Source organism: Pteropus alecto, unplaced genomic scaffold (assembly GCF_000325575.1).
Source record: "Pteropus alecto unplaced genomic scaffold, ASM32557v1 scaffold335, whole genome shotgun sequence".
NCBI classification, from domain to species: domain Eukaryota; kingdom Metazoa; phylum Chordata; class Mammalia; order Chiroptera; family Pteropodidae; genus Pteropus; species Pteropus alecto.
This window is the reverse complement of record NW_006436757.1, coordinates 82,253-100,348: the sequence shown is the minus strand read 5'-3', so window position 1 is coordinate 100,348 and position 18,096 is coordinate 82,253. Positions and strand designations below refer to the sequence as shown.

The 18,096-nt window shown below is 52.2% G+C and overlaps 1 protein-coding gene across 1 annotated transcript; it reads left to right on the top strand.

The window, feature by feature from the left end:
* Nucleotides 1-519: 519 nt before the first annotated feature.
* On the top strand, nucleotides 520-18,074 carry NYNRIN (NYN domain and retroviral integrase containing). The gene is made up of 8 exons (XM_006913523.3): nucleotides 520-717; nucleotides 8,077-8,723; nucleotides 8,842-10,404; nucleotides 11,299-11,429; nucleotides 11,565-11,661; nucleotides 13,327-13,428; nucleotides 13,646-13,747; nucleotides 14,924-18,074. The coding sequence occupies exons 1-8, from the start codon at nucleotides 520-522 to the stop codon at nucleotides 17,796-17,798; spliced, it is 5,715 nt and encodes a 1,904-aa protein (XP_006913585.1). The 3' UTR covers nucleotides 17,799-18,074.
* The last annotated feature ends 22 nt before the right edge of the window (nucleotides 18,075-18,096 follow it).

Below are 18,096 nucleotides of genomic sequence, written 5' to 3'. Positions count from 1 at the left end.
CTCCTTCCTTTTCCTTCCACTGGGGAAAGGGGAACGTGGAAGGAAATTAACTTTGACCCCTGGATTCTGGGTCTGGGCCCAAAACTTGGGTGGAAGGCAGAGGTTTCCAGGACCCTCCTACCGCCTCTCTTCTTCCCCCGCCTTCCTCCTCCCTTTAAGCTGCCCAGAAGACGGAGAAGGAGCTCATCCCGAAGGGACTGGCGGAGTGGTGAAGGGGGAAGGCTGGGGGCGGAGGGAAGGGCGGTGGGAGCCCGACCGGTCCCACCCCCAGCTTCAACCCCTGGCAGGAAGAGATTGTCGCGGGAGCCGCCGCCGAAAGAAACGGAGCTCGGGAGGGCGGTCGCCCGAGCGGTGGCGGGTGGGTCCGCGAGCCACGGGGACCAAGACCGAGACTGGGGGCGCGCCGCAGGGAGTCGGGGGCGTGGCCTGGGCTCCCTGGGCCGGGGGCCGGGGCGACTTTCGCCCTGGGATCCCGGTGACACTTTGGGCTCCTTCCTTCCAGGGGCGGGTGGGGCAGCCATGCTCCTGTCCGGGGGCGACCCTCCGGCGCAGGAATGGGTCATGGTGCAGACCAAATCGAAGCCCCGGGTGCAGCGGCAGCGGCTGCAAGTGCAGCGCATCTTCAGGATCAAGCTGAACGCCTTCCAGAGCCGCCCCGACAACCCCTACTTCTGGCTGCAGCTCGAGGGGCCCAGGGAGAACATGGGCAAAGCCAAGGTAAACAGCTTCTCCCCACCCCCACCCGTCCCTTCCTACCAGACCCCTCTCCCGTTTCCCTGCCTCCCGGGGAGACAGAGATCCCCTGAGGTCCCCCGACCTGGATTTGGCAGTGTGGCCGGCAGGTACTGGGCCATCCTCCTGTCTTTCCAGATCTGCAGTATTGGTTCCTTCTATCTCGTTTCTTCTTCTTTTTCTTCTTCTTCTTTTTTTTTTTTTTTGCTCCACCTCTCTCTTGCTTGTCATTTCTGCCCCGCAAGTGCCCTGAGAGAGGTTCCCCCGCCTGTGTACCTCCAGGAGCCGTCCTTGGCCAGGGCCCCAGCATCCACAAATCCACTCCTGCATTAAAATCCTGCATTTCAGTGGCCTCTGCAACACACCTCTTTGTTCTCCATCAAGATGACCCTTCTGTCTCTTTTAAAGTCTCCTTAAAACCTGGGCTGTCCCCTATCAGGGTGCTGGGGCTGGAGAGGCTCTTAGAAATGCTGCTAAAGCAATGCTGGCATTTTACAGAGGAGGTGTTGGGCATTGGAGAGAGTGAGGGGCCTGCCTGAGTGCTCAGGGTCAGGTAGGTAGGGGTGACCAGGGCTGGGACCAGAACCTAGAGCTCCGGGCTCCCTGCCCCACACTCTTGATGCCTTAGATAGCTTCTTGCAGTGGCTCAGGGGTGCGGGTGCAGCTGCTCTGGAAGCCACCAGCCCTTGGGGATGGGTGGGAATTTGGGAGGAGAGCTGCGGGCTTTCACATGAAAGAGCTTGCTGTATGGGGCTGGACACCTGAATAGGCCAGGTCACAGTGTGTCTCTTGCGTTCTCTCTGGCTTCTCTCACAGTCTTCTCCTCTACTTGGGCCTCTCAGGTTCCCTCTGACCCCCAGTCACGGCCAAGGTCTCCCTCTTCCCTCAGATTCTTTTATCTTATCTTTTCCTGGTAGGAATGCTACAGCCTCCCTCTGCCCCCAACCACCCCAACACACACCCCTTCCCTAGCTGGGTCTGTACTGATATACTAATTGGTCAAGGCCATGGGTGGGGGAGGCCCAGAACATGCTGGCCAGCAGGCAGGCGGGCGGGCAGACAGGCAGGCAGGCTGGAAAGTTCCTCCCTCAGCCCCTCTGTTGAGCTGCTGTGTCAGCATTTTCTCAAATTCTGACAGAGGTGCTGGGGGAGGGGAGGGGTGTCTGCCCAGAGAATAGATGTGCAGGAGCCCCTGAAATTAAGACTTTTCAGTAGCTGGGATAGGGTTGGTTAACAAGAGGAGGCTTTTGGGTTGTTTTGGATTTTTAATCTTTTTGCTAATTTGAAGTACAACAGCTCGCTCACTCTTTCATAGGACTGGTGTTTTCTGAGGTGCCCAGCTCCCCTGCCCCCTGCTTAAACCCTAGGTCAGCTTCTCCGGGCCTGTCTGCTCCTGCTCCCACTGCCACCTAAAAGATCCCTCCCTCACACCCCAGGCCCTGTTAATGTAGCCAGTGGCTCCCTCAATTCCCCCACCCTGTCACCTCCTTCCCCTTTGTCTTCCCCTGGGGAAAGGCACCATCGAAGGTGGAAACATAGTGTAAGGATATTCTAGGCAACTTCCTCCCTTATTTCACAGAATGAACAGAAAGAACAGATGCTTGGAAGTTTGGAACAAGAGGGCGAAGAAGGTGGGGAGTATAAGGCTTTGTCCCAGGAGTTAGGAGACTTGGGCTCAATTTGCTGTCATCGGGTTACACTAAGACAGAGGAGTATGGTGGAGAGGGTTTGAGATTGGAGTTTGCTACCTCCTAACTCCATCAAAGCATTTACCCTCTTGAGCCTATTTTCTCATCTATAAAATGATATAATAACACCCACCTCATGGAGGGGTTGCGAGAGCCAGCTGAAATAATGCATGCTTAAGTACTTTTGCAAAATGTGGAGAGCCGTAGAGTACAGATGTCAGTTATTATTGTTGTTAGCTGTGTAACTTTGAGTGAGTGAGTCCTTTTCCCTCTCTGAGTCTCAGGCTCCTCATTTGAAAAGTGAGAAGCTTGGATTACATGCTCTCTAAGGTCCCGGGATCTGATATAAGAAAATTTCCCAAGTTTCAATATGGAGGTGCTGTGACTGACCCCAATCCCAGCTGTAGGGACACAGAATCATGGCACTTTGATAACAGCCTACTATACATAGGCCAATTGGCTGTGAGGACTCTGAGACTAGAGGTTGCAGGATGGAGAAGGCGTGAGGATAGGTGTGTCTTATTGGTGAGGGGAGGAAGGGTCAGGAAGGATACAGGCTCATTGAAAGAAGGGCCTCGGTGTGTTTCTACATCATATGTGGCTGGTTTTCCAGGAAAATCTCTGTAGAATTCGAGAGCGCCTTTACATTGTTGTCTTGTGGTAGGATTTGAAAAATAATGAAGGCATTGCTGGAATCACATTCCTGGGCAGCAGAAACAAACACTTGGGGAGGCCTGGCTTCTGAGGTGAAATCGGCAAGTGGAAAGGAGGGTTCATCTGTCCCTGCTCCATACTAACTGTGAGCGGTACCACGGAAGTTGGTAGTGGCCAGGGGTACGCTGGAGGTGGCTCCTACTGACCTATTGTTAAAATTTCAGGAAGTTTGCAAGCCAGTGGAGTCCCCTTGGTAGTTTGAAATATGCCATGGTGGGAGCATTTACATCACAGAAATTGGCAAATGCTACAAATCAGGGCTGTTCCCCAACTGGCTGATAGTTAAACACTTACCAGCATACCTAATTGTGTTATAGGCACCTAACTTTTCCCTTTTTTTTTAAACTTAATTTTTCTATTATCAAAGTAATTTACAATTTGAAAGTCTAATAACTTTGAAAAAGCACACAATAGAACACAGTGACTCCTGCCTTGTTCTCAACTCTCTTCAGTGCCCTTCCTTGTAGATAATGTTTGCTCTGGTGTTCACACATTTGCACATTTCCAAAAAAATTTTGGATACTGTTATCATTTGATTAATTAATTTTAAATGTTTTTTTACTTCATCTTATTGTAGGTGAGGATTTAACTTCCTCATATTGCCATTCCCCTCTTTATTCCCAATATAGTTATTTTTCAATCTTCTGTTAAATTTAAGTTTAGTATTTGCATCACTATGCCTATGCAAATATCACTAACTTCTAAACATTAAAATGTACAATGATTATGTTGTCTTTCTTACTTTTTTATTGCATTGAGGTTAAGAACTCTTTGTTTTTCAATATGCTTGCTTTTCTCTGTACCTATTACTAATTCTTACAACTTTCAGTGGCCCCTCACTACAATTTCTACAAGGAAAATAGGTGCAAGGTATTCTTTCAGTTCCAAATTTTTTCTTGGAGACATCCTTCCTTCTGTCTGGTCCAGCCTACACAGCTGTCATCCTGAGACTTCCTTTTGCTGTCATTCTTGGCCTCCCTATGCCTTTTTTCTTTGTTAGATGTCTTGTTTTCTGGACCTAATGTCTTTCTCTTTTTTGGGTTGGTAGAACACATCCACCAGTAGCTTCATCAAGTTAGAAAGATGGTGCATTGCTAAAGAGAATGCTGATGTCTGCTCTCAATGTGCTTGTCTCTTGAGTCTTCTCCAGTCTGAACTAGCTGTCCATCCTAGGATGACACATAGTAGGTGCTCAGTAATGATTTGTTGAATGAATGAATAAATTCTGAGATTTTCCTTTGCTTTTTGGAGATTGCCTTTGCTTTTTTCCTATGTTGGTCTCCTTTCTTTGTTTCCTTTCTTTGTTATGCTGAAAAATACTCTCCGGTAGCTTTCTGAGAAAGATTTTTATAGGAGGTAAATGTTGGGATTGCTTATCTGAAGGTCACTTGATTGATAGTTTGGCTGGTATCGAATTATAAATGGAAAATTCTTTTCCTTCAGAAGTGTAAAGGCAGTACTCCATTGACTTCTTGCTTTTCAGATGTCTGAAGCTATTCTGATCCCTGTTCCTTTGTATGTGAAGTTTCTTCTCTCTGGAAGTTTGTAGTTTCCCCTGTTCTGAGATTTCCTAGTAAGACCCCTTTGTTTGGCTCTGCCTTCATCCATAATCGGTGGGCCCTTCTATCTGTACACTCATGCTCTTCAGATCTAGGGCATTTTCTGGAAATGTTTCACTGATTTTCTCCTCTGTGTTTTCCGTGTTCTCTCTTTCTGGAACTCCTATTGAGACATTGGGCTTTCTGGACTGACTAATCCACTTTTCTTATTTTTTTCTCTTATTTTCCAGCTCTGACTTTTTGCTTTGCTTTCTGGAGATTTCCTTAACTTTACCTTCCAACCTTTGTCTTGGGTCTTTCATTTCTGCCATCATATTTTTAATGTCTAAAAGTCATTTATGTTCTCTCTGAATTCTCTTTTTAAAAATAGTATCCTGTTCTTATTCAGTCTGTACAATGTTCTCTATTATCTCTCTGAGGAAAGTAAACGGCTTGAAATTTTCTTCTCCCTCCCTACTTTCTCTTCCTTCAATTTACTCGCACCCCTTTCTGTGTGTTTTCTATATATTTACCTCACATTAGAAGCTTTCTTCATATATCACTTAATCTTTGCAAGATTAAAAATAAAGGTCAAAGAGCCGATTGGGAGCTGAGGCTGAGGTTTATTGATTTTGAGGTTGGCTATGCAGAGATCTGGGGGCACTGTCCGTTAGATAAACCGTCTGGTGGACTTTGAGCTTGGGCTGGCTGGATTTCCAAATGTATTTTTCTATTCTTCATCCTAGAGAGTCAGGGTCTGGCTGATGAACCTGTGAATGGGATCAATGAGTTTCTTTGCACTCAGCTTTCATTGTAGACCACATTATCTGGCCCTTCTTTGTTCCCCTATGCTTTTTGTATGGTACCCACGCTCTCAAATATGCCGATAAACCTCTAATTCTAGGACCTGTTTTCAGCTCTCTAGAGAAAAAATCTCCAGTGGATAGAGAGGTACTTGCCCAGCCCGTGTGTATGTTTGGGGGGTTGTGGGGAGCTTTGGCTTCTGGCTCTAACTGCTCCTCAAACAATTTTACCTCAGTCTGCCCCTTCACTCTCAATTCCAAAGTTTCTTGGTGCTGCCATTTTCTGAGCCTTTTGAGTATTCTTTAGTGTAATTTTGGGTGCTTCTGGAAGGCAGACAATGAATGGTAGCTGGCTTACGAGAAAAGAGAATCCCAGGTCAGGTGTTAAATAATAAAGCACCTTGATCAAGTGTAGAGCAGTGTTAACCTATTTGGTGTTTTTATTTAACGTACAGGTTGACAAAGGACCTGTGGGATATTGGGCAATATGTTTTCACAAACACACCACTCTTTTTCTGTGCTTATTTTGTTCCTACCTCTTCTCTACTTTTTCTCCTCTTAGAGGAAAAAGATTTGGGTGGGCTTTAAAGCAGGAACATTGCTCCAGATAGTTTCTGGATTAAAAATGTCTGTTGCTTCCCTATCTTTTTTTTTGCTTGAAAATAGAGACAGCGTCGTGACTAAGACCCCAGACTTTGGAGTCAGACTGGCTGAGTGTCCCAGCCTACTATCTGTGTGACCTTGGACATGTGCCTGTCCATGCTCATCTAAAATGGGGATGATAGTAATTTCCTTATAGGACTGAGAGAGGAATAAATGAGATAATGTGCTTAAAGAGCCCGGCATTAGTAAGTGTTCAATATATATTCAGATTTATTATTTTGAAAATTATTTCAGTTCCTATATATCTTTTAGTTAAAAAATATTGAACAGTTAATGGTACAATAAGTATCTTAAGCTCTTTGCACAAAGAGAAAAAAACCACCCACAATCTTCTTTCCCAGCACATCTCTTCATATTTACATGTTATTTTCGCGTGGTTAGGATGTGGGGTGTATGGGGTGGGGGAGTTTGTTAAGGTCTGTGAGAGTGATCCTGCACCTGGTCAGATCCACCCTTGCTGGGCAGTGGGTCCAGCTGAGGTTCTGGGTGTGAGGAGTTGGCTTGGGTTTTCTGTCAGGTTTTGAGCTGCTTTGGGACTGATTTGAAAGTGAGTAAGACCTGGACCTAAGTGCCTGGGTGCATTGCAGGCCCTTTGGGGAAGGGTCTGGCAGTCTATGGCCTGGGTCAGGTGAAAGAGGTAAGCATAGGCTGGAGCAGGGAAGGACGGCCTGGGTACTGAGCAGAGGGCCTAGAGTTGTCTTCAGGATGGCTGCTCGAGATCTAAAAGGGAGAGTTTGCTCCCTAATGGGACTGTCAGGGGAGATCAGGAAGAGGATGTCTGTGATCAACACAGGGATATGGAGGGACGTGAGGGTGAATGCAGTCAACATGTGTTGGCTGATTAAGAGTGTGCACTCATGCTCACTTGGAGCTCATGGGGTCCTGCTGGTGAAACTCAGCCATCTAGTGGAGGAACCCAACCTCTCCCATCCCAGAGACCTCATAAGACTGAGTGCGTGAGCCCTGTGACCGTGAGGACTTGGTCTGCCCAGAGAGCCAGAGGCCTTCCTTCTGGTTCAGCTGTTGTGCATATCCGTGGGGTTCCCCCGGATGCTGGCCCAGCGACTTATCTCCTCCTCTGTGTCCTCTGAGCAACAGAGTTACCATGGTTATGGGTACAGATTGTGCTAGAGACCTTCTGGAGGGATATTAACCCAGAATCTCACAGGATTACCCTGTAGTCACTGTGTAGTCAGCCCGAGAAGGTGGAAGACCTCTGGTTTCATGGTCAGACAGATGGTGGGTTGTGGGTCCTCACCTAGTCATTCTCTAGCTGTGTGTCCTTGGGCAAGCCGCATAGCTCTTCTGAGCCTGCAAAATAGAAATATACTGTGCCAGGCACTAGGCTAAGCACTTCCTTTGTGTTAACTCACCGAAGTTCCATAATAGCCTAATGAGGCAGAACTATTTCCCCCGTTTTACAGATGAGGAAATGTAGGCACAGGGAGGATAAATAACTTTCCCCAGGTCATGTAAGTTCCTGGCACCTGGAGGGTGTTCAGTAAGGTGCAATCCTCCTCCCCGCTAGCTATTTCACAATTCTAGAATGCCAGAGTAGGATTGGACCTTAGGATTATCTCGTTTAGCCTATCATGCCGGTGAAGAGGCTGAGGCCCTGAGAAGATGATAAATTTCCCACAATTAACTTAACCTGCTGAGGTCAAATTGGAAGTAGAACCAGGTCCCTTGACTCCAAACCCAGATGCTCTTCTTTCCTCAAGGCCACTCCCATTCTGTCAGACTCTCCTGGAAAAAAAAATGAGTGTGTGAAGAGGCAGGACCAGGAAGAGAGAGGCTGGCCATAGGGGCTTGGCTTCTGGTAGACATAGGGAGGGCACTTTCTTGGTGAGGGGTGGGCCTTCTGGGTGGGGGAGTGCTAGCCACTGGCCACCCTATTAAGGGATGACTTCTTTTGTGTTCTCCCCACTGTGGCTTCAGGAGTATCTGAAGGGCCTGTGCAACCCAGAGCTATGGAAGGAGGTTCGCTACCCGCCTGCCCTGCACTGTGCCTTCCTTGGGGCCCAGGGCCTCTTCCTGGACTGCCTCTGCTGGAGCACCCTGGCCTACCTGGTGCCCGGCCCCCCTGGCTCCCTGATGGTGGGCGGGCTGACCGAGTCTTTCATCATGACCCAGAACTGGCTGGAGGAGCTGGTGGGGCGGCTGCGCTGGGGCCCTGCCCCTCTGCTCACCCCCCGGGGAATCTGGGAGGCTGAGGTGACTCGGGCCTTTGGGGCTTTGGTCTGGATCCGTGGTGATCAGTATGCAGGGGACCTGCTGCAGCTACCCCCAGCGGTCCAGGAGCTGCTGCTGAGCCTGGTGCGGGATGCTGCAGGCAAAGAGGACATCATCGAGTGGCTCAGCCGCATCGGCACCTCCAACACCCGCTCCGACCCAGAGGTCCTGATCTGCCCTCCCCACCAGCAGAAGGAAGGCTCAGCTGTGATGTCCGTGGGAGATGGTCCTGGGTCCTTCCTGGACATAAAGACCCTCCAGAACGGGAGCACAGAAAATTCAAAGAAATTAACCAGCCTAGGATCCTCTCCAGGCCAAAACGCACAGCAGGAGACAGCGAACCAGCTGGTACGGTAAGTTCTGGAGAATTAGTCTAGCTTCTCTGCCCTACCCCTGCTCCCCCACTTGAAGGAAAGAGTTTGGGACCTGACTGGTCTCTCCGTCTTTCCAACAAACTTGGTCTTTCCCCAGGGTTGGTTCCAACAACCAAGGTGGTACGGACAGTGCTCGAAAGGAAGGGGCAGTGCCATCCGCCAGCAGCCAGGACTCTGCGAACCACTCACAAGCTTTGTCACAGCAGAGGCAGGTCCAGAGGGTGGAAGACAAGCTCCCCTTCCACCCTCCTCCGGTGTCAGCCCTGGGTGTGTGCCCAGCCTGGAAGGCCTGGGCCCCGGGGCCAGCCTTTGGGCCCTTGTGGCCAGGGGCTATTGCTGCAACCTTCTGGAGGATCAATGAATTACATTCTCTCCACCTGGCCTGGCTCCTGTCCCAGGCGTGCTTCAGTTTCCCCTTCTGGCAGAGGCCACTGGGCCCCATTCAGTTCAAACTGCCAGGGCAGAGTCCTTTGCCCTTAAACCTAGAGTGGAAGCAGAAGGAGCTGGTTCCTTTGCCCAGCGTGGACTGTAGACCGGGTGGGGGGCCAGGAGGAGAGGCAACCCTACAGAATTGCCCGAGGCCAGAGACCCCCCAAAAAGTCATGAGTTTATTGGTGGTGTCAGGAGGCTCGGGCGTAAAGGACAAGGCTAGCCTAGGACTTCCACAGATAGGGCCACCTTTGACTACTACACCCCAACTCCAAGCTGCAAGTGAGCCGGGGGATCAAGGAAGTATGCAATGGGATTATAAGGAGCCAAAAGAGGGGACCTTTTCAGCACCACCCACAGGACAAGGAATGCATACAACTCAAGGGAGGCCTGTGGCTCAAGGGGGGCTGTCGGCTCAGTCAGTTCCTGGTCCTCAAACAGTGCCTGAGACTCTTGAAGTGCCCATGGCTGTAGCAGTGCCCACAGCTCAAACCCCACCCACAAATCAAGTGCAGTCTGCAGCCTCCAAAGTGCCTACAGCCCAAGTGATGCCAGCAGTCCACACAGAACCTGCAGTTCCCAAAGTGCCTTCGGCTCCCACAAAGCCAGCAGCTCAAGTGGTGCCCACAGCTCAAAAGGCAGATGTGGGTCAACTGGCTGCAGCAGCTCAAGTGGTGCCTGCAACTCCAAAAACTCCCACAACTCAGAAAACGCCTGCAGCTAAAACATTACCTGCAGGGCCCAAAACACCCAAAGCTCAGACTGGTCCTGTGGCTAAAACAGGGGCCGCAGCTCCCAAAACACCTGCAACCCCCAAAGGCCCCGCGGCTCCAAAAGCCTCCAGAGCGCCGAAAACGCCTGTAGCTCAGAAGGCACCCACAGTTCCAGGGCCAGCCTTGGATGCAGCCAAGCTCCTGAGCGAGGTTCAGCCTCCATCAAAGGGCAGTGCCTCCTTCCTGAAGGGCCAGGGGGTGGCCAGGAGGCAGGCTTCCCAGCCCGACAGCACCTTGGCTCCCAGTAGTAAGCACCAACCTCAGGTGGGAGGGCTCCTGGGGGCTTGGGAGGGGGCCCTGAGGCAAGCGCCTCGACAACCACAGGCGAACAGCACAGTGACCAGCTTTCAGAGGTACCACGAGGCTCTGAACACACCCTTCGAGCTGAACCTGTCCGAGGAACCTGGAAACCAGGGGTTGCGGCGAGTGGTCATTGATGGCAGCAGCGTGGCCATGGTGTGAGTAGCCATGGCATAGGGCATACTGGGCATGCTGGAGACCTGAGGCAGGGTGTCTGGTGGGGACATAGCATGGGCATCCTTGACCTCTGTGGGTGACATGGGGTTCAAATGAGGAAAAGATGGGAGAGAAGTGGCCCACGTTGAGTGACTACTGAGTGCTAGGCACTGTGCATGGACTTGTCACAGCAGCCCTGCAAATGTAGGTTTCTGTTCCTCTTTGACAGAAGCAGAAACAGGCTCAGAAAGGTGCTGAATCTTACCCAAGGTCCCAGAGCCAGTAAGGATTCCAGCTGGCCATTGGGTTCAGATCTGTCCACTGTCGAGGCCCATGCTCTTTCCACTGCAGCCTGCCTTACATAGCATGGTGTCAGACAACCTCAGGCCAGCTTTCAAATGTTTAGCTCCAACCTTAAGGCCCAGCACGGACCTCCTCTATGAAGCTTTTCCTGACCAACCGTTTGACGTTGCCCTCCCTGCACAGCACTTACTGCTGTGTATGTGTTAGCATAAATATATGCAAGACCACTTAATTTGCCCAGATTGTAGAGTGATATCTGTGCTGAGCACACTCCTAGCATACAGTAGATGGTCAGTGAATGTTTGCTTGCTTCCAGCTCTAACTTGAACTCTTTGGGTTTAGAGGTTGCCATCTTCTTCCTCTTCCCCTGGAGGCCCCAACAGACACACACACACACACAGTCACCCAGTAAGTGCTCACAGAATGTTCGATGATGGAGGGAAGGGAAAAGGGCATTGTCGGTGCTTGTGGTGCTGACGCTGGTGCCCTGGCGTTGCCCTCTGTGCTGCCTGGGCTGGCTCTAAGGGAGGTGTGGGAAGGCTGGTCCATTTCTTGGGCAGGAATTTCTTCCTTACTTTCCACCACCCCCACAGGCATGGTCTCCAGCACTTCTTCTCCTGCCGTGGCATCGCCATGGCGGTGCAGTATTTCTGGAACCGAGGCCACCGAGAGGTCACTGTGTTTGTACCCACCTGGCAGCTGAAGAAGAACCGGAGGGTGAGAGGTGAGCTATCTATTGCCGCTCAGCCCCTCCAGCATCACCAAGCTTTTTCTTTTCCTGCCTCTCTCTGTCCCCAGCGTGGCCTTTTCCACTTAGCCCTTCCTCTGACCATCTCTATCTTCTGCCTTTCGCCTCCAGAGAGTCACTTTCTGACGAAGCTACATTCCCTCAAGATGCTTTCAATCACCCCCTCCCAGCTTGAGAATGGCAAGAAGATTACCACCTATGATTACAGGTGTGCCAGTCCCCAGGCCTGCCTTCTGTGGGTCTCTGGGGGCTAAGCTGCTGTGTCAGGTGGGGTCCTGCCTCGTCTGCTCTGGAGAGATGGAAGCAAACACATCTGAGGGGTCATGTGAGAGAGGATGGTGCACAGCGCTGTGTAGGCAGAGGGAGGGACACAGTGAGGAGAGAGCTCCAAGGCTGGCTCTGCCCAAGGCCATGAGGCATTTCTGACTTTGGGATTCTGCAGCTGCATTTCCCTTAGTTAATAGACTTTCTTCCACGACCTATGGGCCGAGATCCACCATTTCTGACTTTGGGATTCTGCAGCTGCATTTCCCACGACCTATGGGCCGAGATCCACGGCTTTGAATGGGATTGGGCCCGGTGACTCGTGGTGCTTCGAGGAAGCTGCTTCCCTAAGCATCTGATTTGGGGTGCCAGTTTCAGTTGAAGTTCATGTCTCAAGGAACTGCTTCAGTCTTTCCGTTCCCCAGCCCTGGCCCTGGGAATGTGTATAGCTGTATGTGGTCAGAGCTCTGGCTGGGCTCTGAAAATGCTTAGACTGGCCGCATCTCCTAGCTAAAGCCCAAATGCCTTCCTACTTCTCAATCCTAAGTATCCATTCCCAACGTGGCTGCACAACCAGTGTGCACAGGAGGAGGCTGTGATGCTGGCTCTTTTGGGGCAAGGGAAGGTCCTGCTGCAGTTGCAGGTCTTGGGCTAGAGTCCATGCTGGGCAGACACAGGACTTGGCTTCACTTAGGGACCTCTCATGTGGGGCAGGGAGAAGTTCTGTACCTCCCTACTTTTCCCCAAACCTGGCATCCTCTCAGCCTTCAGACCTGGGAACGACTGGGCAGGGCAACTCGGGCATCTCTCCTTAAAGAGCAAGCCTTCTGGGTGAGGTGTTTAAGTGCCCGTAATTAATTTCCTGCCTGGGTGCAAGGGAAGATGGCTTTTCTGCAGAAGGCCCCTCTTCTGAGCACCTGTGGAATAGCTTGCTTGGGGCCACCTGAGTGGAAGTCTTCAGGGAATGCTAAGAAGAAGTAGGTGGCCTTTGCTTTTTTTCCTGGTCACAGCCTTCTTTCAAGGAGAAGTGATCCTTGGAAATGGGTTTGTTTATTAAGATGTGTGTTTTTGTATGTGTTTTGTATGTGTTTACATACATATGTATGTATGCGTGCGTGTCAGCATGTACATGAATGTTGCTCATTGGTAAAGAAGAATAATGGAAAATTTGTGTGTATGCTATATGGCAGGCACTGAGCTAGATATTTCAGTCATCCACTTTAATCCTCACAGCTATATAGGGGACATATTTTATGTTTTACAGATGTGGAAACTGAAGCAATAAAAATGCACTTGTGGATGTGGACAAGTGTGTGGGTTTGCGTGCGTGTCCGTGCATTGTATGTGAATGCCTGAGTGTAAAACAGAGGTCTGTGTTTGAATATACAGTTGCAGGGCATCCATCCCAGTTTACCCTCCCAGGTGGTAGTGGTGATCCCAGATGGCTGTATAGATGAGGGGATGGTCTCCTGGGACCTGGCTTCCCGACTACCAAGGGCAGTTTTTGTCCAACACGCTCCAATTTGAAGCCTCAAGTTTATTTTCCCAGAGGACTGGGGAATGCAGGGGCTGGTTCCTGGATCATTAGTGATCCCCACTCTCCTTGCAGGTTCATGGTAAAGCTGGCGGAGGAGACAGATGGCATCATTGTCACCAACGAGCAGCTCCACATCCTGATGAATAATTCCAAGAAACTGATGGTCAAAGATCGGTGAGGTGGCTTAGAGGGGATTGGGCTGTTCCTTCTCCTTGGATGTCAGGTAGCCCCTGGCAGGGGTGTTAGGGCCAGGAGAGGGCCCTTGGGGTGGCGCCAACCAGCATCTGCTGGGAGATGTGGGTCTTGGCCCTGTGGAGATGCCCAGACAGCAATGGGGCGTGGGTGGGTCTAGGGCTCCTCAGCAACTGTGCCTCCTCTCTTCCGGGTCCAGCCTGCTGCCCTTCACCTTTGCGGGGAATCTCTTCATGGTACCCGACGACCCACTGGGCCGCGATGGCCCCACCTTGGATGAGTTTCTGAGGAAGCCCAACAGGTAATGGGCTTCCCCTGCCTCCCGGCCCCTCCAGGGACCGACCAGAAACTTCCCCTAAGTGCTAGCCAGCGTTTTTCTAGTGCTTAATAGTGAGCAGAGCGATTTGATGTTTTCACGTCTTTACACTTCTACCACTTCTTTATGCGTCCATAAACCACTTATATGGTTTTGCTGTTTTACAGTTTTGCACACATGCTTTAATACTATATGTATCCTTCCACAACTGGCATTTGTACTCAGCTTTTTATTGTTTTTTCCAGATGTTAATTTGTGTGGCTCACTTTAATGGCCGTGTGGTATTCCAGTACATGAATACCCAACAGTTATCGGGTCTCTTGTGGAGGGCTATTGATGGTATCCGTGTTATGCTATTGGAACCATGGCTACAGTGAACAGCCTCGTTCCTATTTCATTGTGTTCAAGGGCAGCCGTGTCTAGAGTCTGTGCCAAGTGGAAGTTTTTCCACAGTTCTTATCCCCTTGGTCTTCACAACTTGAGTTAGACATACACGACTACTATCCTCATTTTACAGACGAGGAATCTGAGATTCAAGTACTTTCCCAAGGTCACTTCGCTGGTGCTGGCAGAACTGGTTTGCAGTAACTCAGATCCTCTGGCCTCTACCCCGCCAAACCACCTTGCTCCCCATCTCCCAGTTCCCTGGGCCCAGCAGGAGACTGTGGTGGACCCTCTGGGCAAGGTACTGCTTCCTGGGCCAGGCCTCCACCCAGTCCCATTTTCCTGGTTTGGAAAAAAAGTGATGTGGAGCAGGTCTGTCTACTGTGTCCTCTCAAGTCCCTTGCCAGACCTCGTTCCCTCTCTTGACCTGGCTTGCTAATCCTGGGGTCAGGTCGGAAGCACCAGTCGTCTAATTCTTATCACACCATTGGCTTAAAACTTGTTGAAAATGCCACTTGGTCAATGAGATTTTGATTGGACAAACCTTCAAAGCATAGTGGAATCTCTGATACTGAGGCCCAGCACATGGCAGAGGTAGAAGATCTATGGGCAGGGTCCATGTCAGAGGCTGGCACTCGGCCCAGCCTCAGGGTCACTGAGCAATGAGGTGGGGCTCCGCAGGGTTTCCACAGGTGTGATTTCCCCATGGATGGCCTCTTGGGTGGGCTGTCCCCTTTCCTCCTCCATTGGACCCTCTGCTCTGCTGTTTCGGTGCAGGTTGGACACCGACATTGGCAACTTCCTGAAGGTGTGGAAGACCCTTCCTCCTAGGTCAGCCAGCATCTCTGAGCTGAGCGATGCCACCGACACGGGGCCTTTGGAGAGTCCTCAGAAAGTGGAAGAGGTCAGGGAAGAGAAGGAGGAGAGGCAGGGTGAAGAGCCGAGGGAGCTGCAGGACGAGGAGCCGGAGGAGCGTCAGGGCGCACAGAGGTCAGCCGAGGAGGAGGACCTGGACTCCTCGCTGGTGTCGGTGTTCAGGGCTGAGTGCCCTTCCCTTTCAGAAGAAATTCTCCGGTGCCTCAGCCTCCAGGACCCCCCTGACGGGGCCCTTGACATCGATCTCCTGCCAGTGGTGGCTTCTCCCTCCCTGGGCATCCCCTGGGATGGCAAGGCTCCCTGCCAGCAGGTTCTTACCCACCTGGCCCAGATGACCATCCCCAACAACTTTACTGCGCTTTCCTTCTTTGTGGGGTTCATGGACTCCCACCGGGATGTCATCCCCGACTACGAAGCCCTTGTGGGCCCCTTGCACAGCCTCCTCAAGCAGAAGCCAGACTGGCAGTGGGACCAGGAGCACGAGAAGGCCTTTTTGTCCCTGAAGCGAGCCCTGGTGTCTGCTCTCTGCCTGACGGCCCCCAACTCCCAGCTGCCCTTCCGCCTGGAGGTGACGGTGAGCCAAGTGGCCCTGACGGCCATTGTCTACCAGGAGCACTCAGGAAGGAAGCACCCCATTGCCTATACCTCAAAACCCCTCCTCCCTGACGAGGAGAGTGAGGGCCCCCAATCAGGGGGAGACAGCCCCTATGCCGTGGCCTGGGCCCTCAAGCATTTTTCCCGCTGCATTGGGGACACCCCTGTGGTCCTGGACCTTTCGTACGCCGCCCGGACCACTGTGGACCCTGAGGCTCCGGAGGGCCGAAGGGTTTCCAAAGCATGGTTGATCCGATGGTCCCTCTTGGTGCAGGACAGAGGCAAGAGGGCCCTGGAACTGACCCTTCTCCAGGGCCTGCTGGGGGAAAACCAACTGCTGACGCCCGCGTCCTCTCTGACTCGTTTCTTTCAGGTTCTGCCTCCTTTTTCCGACCTGTCCACTTTTGTCTGCATCCACATGTCGGGCTATTGCTTTTACCGTGAGGATGAGTGGTGTGCTGGCTTTGGTCTCTATGTCCTGTCTCCCACCAGCCCCCCTGTCTCCCTTTCCTTCTCTTGTTCACCTTATACACCAACCTATGCCCACCTGGCTGCTGTGGCCTGCGGTTTGGAGCGCTTCGGTCAGTCCCCACTCCCTGTGGTTTTCCTCACGCACTGCAACTGGGTCTTCAGCCTCCTCTGGGAGCTCCTGCCCCTGTGGAGGGCTCGGGGCTTCCTGTCCTCTGACGGATCCCCACTACCTCACCCGAGCCTGCTTTCCTACATCATATCCCTCACCTCTGGCCTCTCATCCCTTCCGTTTATCTACCGAACCTCCTACCGCGGCTCCCTGTTTGCCGTGACGGTGGACACCCTGGCCAAGCAGGGCGCTCAGGGGGGTGGGCAGTGGTGGAATTTGCCAACGGATGTGCCGGTCCCCGTAGTGTCTCCCCATACCGTGGGCAAGAGGCCCGACTTGCTGGCATTACAGCTCAGTGACAGCACCCTGGCGGATATTATCGGCAAGCTGCAGGCCGGGCAGAAATTGTCTGGCTCCTCACCCTTCAGTTCTGCCTTTAACTCACTCAGCCTGGACCAGGAGAGCGGCCTGCTTCTGTTCAAGGGAGATAAGAAGCCCAAGGTCTGGGTGGTCCCAAGGCAACTCCGGAGGGACTTGATTTTCTCTGTGCATGATCTCCCCGTGGGGGCCCATCAGAGACCCGAGGAGACCTACAAGAAGCTGCGGTTGTTGGGGTGGTGGCCTGGGATGCAGGAGCACGTCAGAGATTACTGCAGGAGCTGCTTGTTCTGCATTCCCCGAAATCTCCTAGGCAGTGAGTTGAAGGTTATTGAGTCCCTGTGGCCCCTCAGGTCGACCGCCCCCTGGTCGAACCTGCAGATCGAGGTGGTGGGCCCAGTCACCATAAGTGAGGAGGGCCACAAGCATGTGCTGATTGTGGCTGACCCCAACACCAGGTGGGTAGAGGCGTTCCCGCTGAAGCCCTACACGCACACGGCTGTGGCCCAGGTGCTGCTTCAGCATGTGTTTGCAAGGTGGGGCGTTCCCGTGAGGATGGAGGCTGCCCAGGGTCCCCAGTTTGCCCGGCATGTCCTGGTGAGCTGTGGACTGGCCCTGGGAGCCCAGACGGCCTCCCTGAGTAGGGACCTGCAGTTCCCCTGCCTGACGAGCTCAGGGACCTACTGGGAATTCAAGAGGGCCCTCAAGGAGTTCATCTTTCTGCACGGCAAGAGGTGGGCAGCTTCCCTGCCCTTGCTGCATCTGGCCTTCAGGGCCTCCTCCACCCAGGCCACGCCGTTCCAGATCTTGACAGGGGGCGAGGTGAGGCTCACTGAGCCCCTGTGGTGGGAGATGAGCAGTGCAAATATTGAAGGGCTCAAGATGGACGTCTTCTTGTTCCAGTTGATGGGGGAGCTGCTGGAGCTCCACTGGAGGGTGGCTGACAAGGCCAGTGAAAAGGCGGAGAATAGGCGTTTCAAGCGGGAGAGCCAGGAGAAGGAGTGGAACGTGGGTGATCAGGTCCTCTTGCTGTCACTCCCCAGGAACGGCAGCAGTGCCAAATGGGTGGGTCCCTTCTATATTGGGGATCGGCTAAGCTTGTCTCTCTATAGGGTCTGGGGCTTCCCAACCCCAGAGAAGCTTGGGTGCATCTATCCTAGCAGTCTGATGAAATCCTTTGCCAAGAGTGGTACCCCACTGTCCTTCAAGGTCTTGGAGCAGTGAGCTGGAGCAGCAGGGGAGCCCCACCCCCAGGGTCCTGGGCTGCTGCTGCTAGGCTTCCCCTTCAACCCCAGCTGTGCTCTCACAGCCCCCTGGGGGCCTCTGTTGTGCCTTTTGTAGAGAAGTTACTTTATAAAGCTTTGCTGAATTGCCTTGAACTGGGGACCAGCATCCCTATGGAAATGTTCAGGGTGCGGTATTGGGAGAATCTGCCAAAGGCTGTCAGATATGGGCCTCTGGCAGTTTCACCCTGGGGAGTGTAAAGTCCCCTTACTGAGGTAGGCCAGGCACAATGTCTTTC

Excerpts from the sequence above, each read along its gene's own strand:
- NYNRIN (XM_006913523.3), top strand. The coding sequence starts at position 520 with ATGCTCCTGTCCGGGGGCGACCCTCCGGCGCAGGAATGGGTCATGGTG. Across the intron at positions 8,724-8,841 it reads ACAGCGAACCAGCTGGTACG|GGTTGGTTCCAACAACCAAG; the intron begins GTAAGTTCTGGA and ends GTCTTTCCCCAG. Across the intron at positions 13,748-14,923 it reads TTTCTGAGGAAGCCCAACAG|GTTGGACACCGACATTGGCA; the intron begins GTAATGGGCTTC and ends GTTTCGGTGCAG.